The following is a 10,740-nucleotide window of genomic DNA, read 5'->3' on the forward strand; positions in this document are numbered from 1 at the left end:
GCTTCTGTGAGAGAACTCAGCTCCCCCCCTGCATTGTCTATTTTATGTGACACTATGCTCTCTTTGATGTAAGAGGGCCACCCCACCCCCCAATACAGCCCTGTCCTATCCTTCCTGTAGGAGCCTGTGAACCTGGGATAACAGCATCCCAACTGGTTCTCCTTCCATTCCACCATGTCCTCCTTCAAAGACTCTTGTACTCCAGAAGCTCCCCCATTTTTTACGGGTCTAGATGCTTCTACTCATTAGCATAGAGACACTTGTATACTCTGTCTCTGTCCCTAACCTGGGATTTATGTGTTTTTTAGCCTCTCTAGCCTTTTGTAGACACTATCACTTATCACATTGCTATGCTCCCTTTGCTCTTTGTAATATGTGGTTGATTTAGAAAAAACCTCCCTCTCTGTCTGCATCCCCATGGACTCCTGTATTCCGAACCCGAAGTCACCCTCAGCTCCTGTCGGCTTTCCCCAGGAATCAGTTTAAAAGCTGTTCTGCCACCTTTTTTAACGTTGGGAGCACCAGCAGCCTGGTTCCTCTTTGGTTAAGATGAAGCCAGATCCCCTTTTGTACAGGCCTGCCTTATCCCAAAGGTTCCCCAGTTCCTGGGACACAAAGCTAGAAACCCTCTGCCTTACACCACCTTCTCATCCACGCATTTGAGACCCTGTATCTCCTCGGCTGCCGCTAGCTTCGCCTCTGTGCGATGGAACAGGTAGCATTTTCAGAAGGAATGTCACCACCTTGGGGGTCCTGGATTTTAACCTTTTTCCTAGCAGCCTAAATTTAGCTTCTGCAGAAGAACCTCCGGCTACATTTCCCAATGTCATTGGTACCCAATGTGGACCACAACTGCTGACTCCACCCCAGCACTGGGTTCTAACAGCCTATTCTAGACGACAGCGTGACATCCATAACCTTACGCACCAGGCAGGCAAGTCACCATCGCGGTCATCACTGCCTCTCACAAACCCAACTCTCTATATTCCTAATGATTGAATCACCCACTACAAGGGGGGCTTCTCCCCACCTCCCTGAGGGGGGGCCATCACTCAGTCGCGAGGATATCTGGACCACCAGCTAAGGGAAGCTGGTCCCATCTAAGGGAGCATCTTCCCCACCTCAGACTGGCACCCTCCTGGTCACCCAGACTCTCATTCTCCATGTGACATCTGAAGAGATGTCACCTTGGGAAGAATGGGACCCGGCTGCTAGGTCCCTGAAAGCCCTCGATTTGTTGCCCTCTCTGCCTCTCTCGAAGCTCTCGCCAGGTTCTGCCACCTTGGCTTCAAGAGAACGCACACCTGCCTCCTTCATGAGTGCCAGGGAGGCTCATTACAGCAGAGGGCACACCCATGACTTCTGGCCCTAGTGGCAGATAGTCATACATCAGTGACACACTCTGAGTGCAAAACACTGGAAAGCCCCCTCCCCCTGCTGGCTTCCTGCCTTCATATCTAATTTTGTTTAGATATTCAAATACTGATTTTAATTAGTGCCTCCCTCTTAAGGTTTCTATACCTTCTACTATCCCTTAAAATATGTTCTTATTTAGTAAAACACCTGCGTGCGCCGTTAGGGTTAGGGTCCACCAATCAGCAGCCCTAGGCTCCACCAATCAGCAGCCCTAGGACAAGGAGAAAAAAAGAGAAACCCCCTGTTTAAAATACACTGTTTAAAAGATGTGGCTTTGAGAAAAGCCCTCTGTTAAGAAAAATCAGAGCTCCTCAGCCCTTTCTGGCCCACTGCTGTTCTCCACTGCTCCTCTTCTCTGCTGGTTCCAGAGACTAACTGAAAAGATTTACAAATGTGAGAAGCCCCACCCCTTCTGTGCACTAACTGAAAAGATTTTACAAATGTGAGAAGCTCCCACCTCCTCTCAGCAGTATTCCACCAATCAGCAGCCCTAGGACAAGGAGAAAAAAAGAGAAACCCCCTGTTTAAAATACACTGTTTAAAAGATGTGGCTTTGAGAAAAGCCCTCTGTTAAGAAAAATCAGAGCTCCTCAGCCCTTTCTGGCCCACTGCTGTTCTCCACTGCTCCTCTTCTCTGCTGGTTCCAGAGACTAACTGAAAAGATTTAAAAACGTGAGAAGCCCCACCCCTTCAGCACTAACTGAAAAGATTTACAAATGTGAGAAGCCCCACCCCTTCAGCAGGCTCCACCAATCAGCAGCCCTAGGACAAGGAGAAAAAAAGAGAAACCCCCTGTTTAAAATACAAGAAACCCCCTGTTTAAAATACAGCCCCCTGTTTAAAATACACCCCCTGTTTAAAATACGTTCTCTTTCATTGTTTCTAACTTCTGCCTTGTGGAATGTATGAGGGCGTCAGAAGGGCTCCCATATTTCTATCACTCTAAAAACTGCAAAACAGAATCTCTTTTTATAAAGGGATTGAAACTGAAGTGAAATGAAATGATCCAGGAATGTGCTTTTATAAAGGGAACAGGACAGTAGTGTATCCCATTGCTTATTGATGCGTTCTCTTTCATTGTTTCTAATTTTGGTAATCCTAGTCCCATTTCTTATTGGATGTTTCATCCAATTTGATTGAATTGCTATAAACTGTGTGATCTTTCTTGAGTTTCAGTGAAAAAGGTGGGCTATAAATAAAGTAAGTAAATGCATACATTTATTCTGAAGCCTTTCACAGCTACCAACAAAATTCCAAGTTCTGGCATGTTTAGGGCAGAATCTAGTCTTCATAATCTGTGACTAAGTCTGGAGTGAGAACACTGAAGGGGAAAAACCAGTTTCCCTGAATATGTTTCTGAGCAGAACTGGGAGTTCTGACTGTCTTTACTAAAAATGCTACAACGTAATAGCAGAATTACTCTGCCAGGAGAAACACTTCTCTTAAAATTGTAACAAGATCAGAAGATTCAGTATAGTTATTTTCTTTCTTGAACTAGATTCTGTTCTTAGCCATTAATTATATTAGGAAGCTCCTGAAAGCAGAGACGGTTATATATTTTTGTTATTGGTTCAGAGGTTCTTTTGGTATTTCAGTAGCTTGAAATAATTATGCTGTGTTCCTGGTACGACGGTTTGTTTTGTGTTTTTACTTTAGGCCCTGATTTATACAGGTAACAAAATGAAAATTGAAGTTCCCCCATTAGTAGAGAATGAGATCACAAAAGAGGATGGCTCAGTTATTAAAAGGTTTGGGTTGGCATGAAAATAGACTATTCTGTGTAAAAGATTAATGAACTAACAGAAACAGTTATGATAATGGAAACAATGTTTACCTGGTTCCAGCATTACTTGCAAATCTACTAAACCATGTATGCTTGTTTAAAGCTTGTTTAAAGAAAGGAGATAAGTGCTTTTGAAGTATCTGTGGTTCCATTTGATATGAAGTATGCAGTAGTAGAATCTTAGAAGATCCGTACCATGGAAACATTAAAAATACATGTGCAGAAGGGGTCTAGGACCTATGGAATTCTAACGAAGATACTCTGAACCACAGCCATACTATCAATAGTGTAAGGAAATGCCTTTTTGCTCTATACAATTAGGCATAGATGCCAGAATGTTCTCCCAAGTAACTGCACCTCCCTATTTTAGTTAGTGTTGGAGCTACAGCACAGTATAAAGTTCTATGGTGCAGAACCAAGCATTCGCCATATCATTTGTGCTCTGAAGTGGAAATACATTGAAATTCATTTATTTTTTCCAGACATTTTTATTCTACCATTGCACCAAATTAAGACCCTAAAAACAAATCCAAACATCATAGTGTCAATATATAAAGATTTGAAAGACTTGTTTGCATGTTACTTTTGGGAATGAAATCTCAAACCAGTGCAAGTCATTGGTTCTCGTGCACTCCTCCTTCCTTCCCCTTTCTAGCAGGGACTACACAACAAATAAATCAGAGCGAATTCTATTTATTCCTAGCTCCCCACTCTTTCTCTGGAAACAATGGCTTTGGGTGAGGAAGTTACCTCATTCAAATAAGCTTGATTCACTTGTTAGATCACCGCATGTGCTTGAGACTCATACCAGTTTGAGATTTCTCCCTAATGTATAAATGAAACCCAAATAGGACAAAACAAAGAAAGGACGGGAACTGCTTAGGTTGCTGTATTTCACAGAGACTTCTTAGGGAGAAGTCCATGTAAATAACAATTTAATAGCAGAGCTTCATTCTGCACTCCATTTTCTTTGGTTTCCCTGTAAAATTTACAAAGCAAGTTTAAAACAGTGATTAGGAGGGAAAAATCACAGAAAATGGACTCCTTCTCCAGGAACTGTTAAGCAGCCCCCAACTGGTTCCAGATTATTTATTTATTTATATTTCAAATTTACTATACCACTCACCCCCGAAGGGCTCTGGATGGTATACAGCTAAAACAACATAAAAACCTTAAAAACAGATCATATAAAAGATTAGACCTGTGTGGACATGTTCCTGACCCAGGTTGGGTGTGTGTGTGTGTTTGGGTGCATGCATGTGCATGTGTGCATTCACATATTTTATTTCAAATCCGGCTGCAAATACATGCCAAGATCTGGTTTTGGCCACATGAAACTATGGGAACAAGTTCAATTGCTTTTCCATTTTTAAGTCTTGGTGTTGATTGGTCTGGTAGAAGCATGCTCTGTGACATACAGAATATTTTTCAATTGCCTTGCATCCTAATCAGATTTTTTCCTCACCATAATTTTATTGTCTAGTGAGTCCTTAGGCATCCGGAGATATGTTGGTACTTTGAACAAAACTTGTATGCAATAATTTGCTGGTAAAAATGGAAAATAACTTTTAAACTACATTTAAGGAACAGACTATGAGACAGGTCTTGAGGTTTTGATCCATTTACCAGTATGATCCTTAGCCTTGATCCAGAGATGTGCAAGAACTGCAAACAGCTACACTTTGTAGTACTACAAAGATTCTGAGGTGCTACAGAGATTCTGAGGTGGAGAAAAAAGGCATCTCCTAGCCTCAGTGAGGTTTTGTGGGAGCTGGCAAAAGGGTCTGTCTCCTCCCACCACCTCATGCCATGTTATCATAGACTTTACCTCAAAGTATCTCAGGGTAACAATCATGTACTGGATTCAGGAGAAAATGTAGAAGTGCACCTGGGCAGAGCAGTCATATATCCAGGATCAGGAATCAGTATCATCAAGCAGTTGTGCGGGGTCCCAGGAATGCCCATTGCCAAGCTCTGAACCATCCTGGGCACCCACAGGTTGTAGGAATTACCTCCTGCCCTCTCTCTGTGGGCAGTGGCAATGGCAGTGGGATTGTTCTGTCTTTCCTCCTTTAATGAAAACAGTGGGCAGTTGCTCTTTTGCTTCCTCTTGCTGCGGAGCTGAGGAGAGAACAATGTCATGCATCCCCAGGGGATTCACTGCTGCCGCCAGGAGAAGGGGACATAGGGGAGCAGGCGGTGGTAGCTGCCGTTCCAAGCTGCGGTTCTCTTTCCTGGTGTAACTGGATGAATAAGCAAATAGCAGTGGCATCTAGAAGTATCCATCACTCACCTAACTGTCTAACCCTTTTTGCAACTCCGGAAAGCTGTGCAAGAAGAGCGTTTTGTTGGTTATGCTCAGGGACAGCAGCATATGTCTTAATGGGTGATAGTTAATAATCAGCACTGAGAAGAGAAAAATCAGAAATATTTCACCCCATTATCATGGCTCCAGATCTTCCATCCTGAAAGCCTTTGCATGGTTTTCAAGAGGTATTGTAATATCTGTACAGGGGCATGATTGTTATTGACAACTTCCATGCAAGTCTTTTGCATCAAAACCAACGAAGGGTCTTCTCTGGCATCTTAAAGAGTAAAATATTCAAGTATTCCACAGCGTCTTTGTTTTATTTTTAATTATCATTTTGTGAACTCTGTGGAAGCTACAAATTAAGGACTCCGCTGTGAAAATCCAGCAAAATGGATGCATTTAGAATGATTTTTCATTTTTTAAATAGTTACACATTTATTTATTATGTTGTTGGGTTGCTATGAAAGATGCTACAGTCCCTTGCATTGATTCTGCTGTAAATCAAAACTCGGGCTGGAATTCTAAACCCTAAAAAAAATGTAACTGCCTTCATAAATTCTACTTTCATTCCCATCCCCCCTTACCCATCCCTTCCCCTGCAGGACAACAATGAGTAAAGCCAGTACACAGAAGAGGACTGTGGTTAAGGACCAGTTTGGAAAACGTGTTCATGTGGAAGTGCTGGAGGATACACCGGAAGCCCTACCCCAGGATGACCTTCAGAATGACCTTCAGAAACTGCTAAGACATTTCTGCAAAGACGAGTGGAAGCAAGAGGCCAAATGAGATGCTGCTAAGTCTCGCCCACAGACCAACACACATATCCATTCGACATTTACCGTCCACTTCCTTCTTTCACTGTAGATGTCATGAAAATGTAATCACCAGAAGACGCCGACATTTCTACTTGGGGCATATATAGTTGAATATATTTTTTCTTTTTTTTTCTTTTTTTCTTTTTAAAATATCTGTAAGCTAATTTGTGACCAAAGATAGCATCCTTTGTTAGGGATGGTTCGTCTACTAAAAGTCGTCTACTTTGTGCTGTGCTGGAAACTTGTCTTCCCATCTTTGCTGTTCCTTTGCTTCTACACCAGATCCATTAAAAAAAAAAACCAGCTTCTTCCACAGGCCTCTTCGACTGACAATGTACATGTTTTTTTTTAAAAGGGATAGTAACATCACCGTGTAAATAGCCAACGTGCTCAAACTGGTGAGACTGAATGAAAACACTGCCTATCATGACTACTTTTAGCAGCGTGGACTGCAAGGTCTCTTGAAATTGCTGAAGAGAAATTTATGTATTATTGCTGACACAATCCAGTAAGTATAGAACATGAATCTACTGGGAAGGAAGCATGTCAGGCCTCCTGTGCCCTTAGGACTTCCGGCAACGATCTACCATAGTTAAAAATTTCTAAAAAGACTGAAACATCAGACTCCATCGGTTTCCATTAAAGATGGATGGACTGTAGCCACTGCCCCCTTTCTGATTCCTGGAAAGCCACCTAAAGATTTCTTGCAGGAAAATAAATATCCAGTTAACTTGCTAGCAGCTATATCTGTGGCACATTTGCATACTGTATTCAAATATTTTAGATTCGGATTATGAGGCAGGGTGTATTAAACGGTTCTAACTACTGTAGTTTCCTTTCTTCGTCACTGCTTTAGCAAACCACTCTTTCTTACTGGTGGTACTTTCTGCTGGCCACTGCACTGTAGATAACTTAAGAAGGGGAACACAATTCTCACTCACTTGTGAGAAAGGTTACTCTAAATTTACCACATTCTATCAAGATTGCCTCCTGCCTGGTACATGCATGTGGCATTGAAAAATCGAAACACAACCCTCTTGTAATCATGTCAACAGCTTCTCATCCCTCTTAGCACTGAGCGAGCAGTTTGATCCTTCCATTTGAGAGATTTGAGGTGGGTTTTTTTTCCACTGAAGGATATGAATCCATTGGGCATTTGACATCTATTGTTCTTTTTATTTATGTTTCTTAACTAACTTTTGAGAATCATCATGTAAATGTCTACACTTTGATTTTCCAAGAAGGGTACCTGCGACTCTGGAATAATTCTGTGGTTTGTTCCTAATCCCGATAGTGGTCTGAAGCTCTGTAGCATTTTAACATTATATATGTAATTATATATATATATTATATATATATACATATAAAAACAATATACATTTTGAGTCAGTTATTTGATAAAGGTAAAGTATATTCAACAAAAATGAGTTTTTTGAAACCTAGCCAGTCTTTCCTTCTTGCAAAAATATAATTCACTCAGTGCTCAGAATACTGAACATAAATGGCATCTCATTAAAACAACTTATGCTGATAAAAAAGAAAAAAATTAGGAGGTTTGGTTTCCTGCTATGAAAGCTAACCAAAAGTGCCATGCTAATTTTTTCTTCTACTTTTTGGCTGGCAAGCAGGAAGCAAGCCCTTGCGACTGCCAAAAGAGGAGTCTTGTTTCAGGACACACAAGAGCTCATTTTTCATTGTCAAGAACATCACTGGTTGACATTCAAGAACAGGGCTCGAGAAGAAACGCATTTCTGTTGTGTTATTTGCAGTGCGGATGATGTTCTGTGTAACAGCATAATGGCTATTCTCCTTTTTTCAGTTTTGTTTTGGTTTTTTGCTGTGTTATCAGAGAACTTGAATACTGTGAGAAGAAGTGATTTTAAGTTGATGAATCAGCATCTTGTTCCTATGGTGATAACACTAACTGAATATATCTATGAGGGCATGTATTAGTTAAAAGATTTTAAAAAACCAACCAACCAACCAAGAACACTAACAATACATAGCTACAATGTGTACAATGGATGATTTAATTAAATAAAAATGTACAAGTGTTAAATGTAGCACTCATGGTATGTTCTTTTTTTTAAAATACCAGTTTGATCTAGGAAATGTATTTGAATTCTCTTAGCTTCAAAACAGTGATCCTAGCAATGCTGTAATTAGGTAATCACAATGTACATTAATTTTACATACCTAGGAATCAAATCCCTTTAAACGATAGGCAGCGTTTTTTTAATACAGTTAAAGAGAAAATTGATATTGAAGGTCAGTGTTAGCATTTTTGGGGGGAATTAGCTACAATACAATGATATCTAAACCTGAGGGATACATTCTACTCTTTATTTATGCCTCAGTTATTTATACATTTTTCTATAAAGATAGTGATGTCAGCTTGCATGATAAATGAAGACATTCTTCCTTACATGTTCATAGTTTCCAAAAAATATTCTGTGGTGCTTGAGGGTATTACCTTTACCCATATACAGGTTCCCACGTTTCCATAACTGAGGCTTGAATCATAAGTGAGATAAAGGGCACAGGAACCTCTTGAAGACAGAATCATGTGGGTAGTCAGCCATATGGAAAACTGTTTGTGTCTAAATTAATCCTATATAACTTGACTTAATTCAGCTGCACCTTGTTGGGGGACACAGTGACTAGCATGGTTGAAACTGAGAGAAACAGGGCCCAGGATCCTACTGAGCATTAAAACTTAAAATATCAAGGAAGAAAATGCGATCTGAGAAAGCATTATTCCACATTTTGACCCAATGCCACAATTTCCGTATTTCCACCAAAGGGCACCATTTTTAATTCTGAATATGAAATCCAAACCTTAGAATGACTTTTTAGCTTCTTTTCTATGAAATCAGTCCGTCCCATGAAAAATGTGGCGCCATTGTGCCATTTTTGCTTTGAAGACAACCCAACATATGACTAGAAGTGTACAAAATGTGAAGGAGTAGATATAAACCATTAAGGTGTCTTAAACATTTTGGCAATATACGTTTGGTTATATAACTTCCAAAGGGCTGATAGTCATTATCAACCAGATGGATTAGATGTTGTGACTTTCTGGTACCTGCATCGTGAACAGTAGACAGTCCTCCAAATAATCCACCAAAAACAGACTTCTGAGGGCTGAGCTTCAGGGTTTGCCCAGGCATGCTTGTCTCCTAGTTTCCATCACAGCTGAGAAATTACAGGGGTGTAGGCTGCCAAGCCCCAAGAACTCAATGCATACTGTACTGCATAAGCATTTGTTGCCCTAATGTTATCTGGATGTCTTGTTCCAGTTGCCGATAACGGCAGACCTGAAGCCAGAAGTCTCTGACCAATCCTTGTGTAAAAAATATGGGCCATAGTTCAGTAGCTTTGAATGCACAGCATTACAGTTACAAGCATCTCTGGTTAAAAAGGTCTTAGGGCTAGGCAGGACCTATTTCAGAGACTTTGCAAAGCTACCACTAATTACAATAGATAATAGTGGATTAGCTCACTATCAAGCATCTTCTATGCTCGTAAGTCATTTTTCTGCAGGCAAATAAACTGCATACATTACAGAATGCCCTCCCCCCTTCAAACGTATTGGGTACACTAGGAATTCGTTACTTGGAAAACATGATTAAAGAAATGGCAAAAAGAACTTGCACGTTCAAAAGCTGTACCTTTATAAACAGACAAATTATTGTAATTGATTCAGGAGAAAAAGTAATAAAGCAGTAGATTAAATCTAATGCCAATGTTGACAATGGGAAAGGAGCAATAGGGGAAAAAACACAGTTTCCCCATCACTGGCTGGGCTGTAAATTAGTTGCAACCCTTTGGGCAAAGAAGATGAATCATTGTGGATGAGTCCTAGGAAACAGTTGCTTTAATAGATCACAGCAGAATACGCTGGAAAGGAACCATAAAGAACAGAAAAATAGTAGAGTTTCTGTCTAGCAGTTATTTTTAGTAGTCTGTTCCACTTTACACATCTATTCTGTAATATAAATGCTCTGCAACAATTTGTGTGTGTGTGTGAGTGTGTGTGAAGTGCATTCAAGTCACAGCTGACTTATGGCAACCCTGTAGGGTTTTCAAGGCAAGAGACGTACAAAGGTAGTTTGCCATTGCTTGTCTCTTATGGTGATCCTGTAGGGTTTCCAAGGCAAGACATTCAGAGGTGGGTTGCCATTGCCTGCCTCTGCATAGTGACCCTGGAATTCCTCGGTGGTCTCCCATCCATGAACTAACCAGGGCTGACTGTGCTTCACTTCCAAGATCTGATGAGATCAGGCTAGCCTGGACCATCCAGGTACCTGTAAGAAGATGCATCAAATGTGAAAGTGGAGGTATGAAAAAGTATGATCAAAATTCAGAAATCATGAGGCAAAAGTAGACTCTTCCATTCAGGCCTTGGCCTCGGA

The 10,740-nt window shown here is 40.8% G+C and overlaps 1 protein-coding gene across 21 annotated transcripts in view; it reads left to right on the plus strand.

The window, feature by feature from the left end:
* The window catches only part of ANK2 (ankyrin 2), a 338,318-nt gene extending 329,930 nt beyond the window's left edge, over positions 1–8,388 (plus strand). For all 21 annotated transcript variants that reach the window (XM_048508918.1, XM_048508924.1, XM_048508917.1 and 18 more), the window contains one exon: positions 6,113–8,388. In XM_048508918.1, the coding sequence (XP_048364875.1) occupies positions 6,113–6,127 (15 nt within the window). In that variant the 3' untranslated portion in view covers positions 6,128–8,388. The remainder of the gene's footprint in view (positions 1–6,112) is intronic.
* Positions 8,389–10,740: the final 2,352 nt, after the last annotated feature.

Source organism: Sphaerodactylus townsendi, linkage group LG10 (genome assembly GCF_021028975.2).
Source record: "Sphaerodactylus townsendi isolate TG3544 linkage group LG10, MPM_Stown_v2.3, whole genome shotgun sequence".
NCBI classification, from domain to species: Eukaryota; Metazoa; Chordata; class Lepidosauria; order Squamata; family Sphaerodactylidae; genus Sphaerodactylus; species Sphaerodactylus townsendi.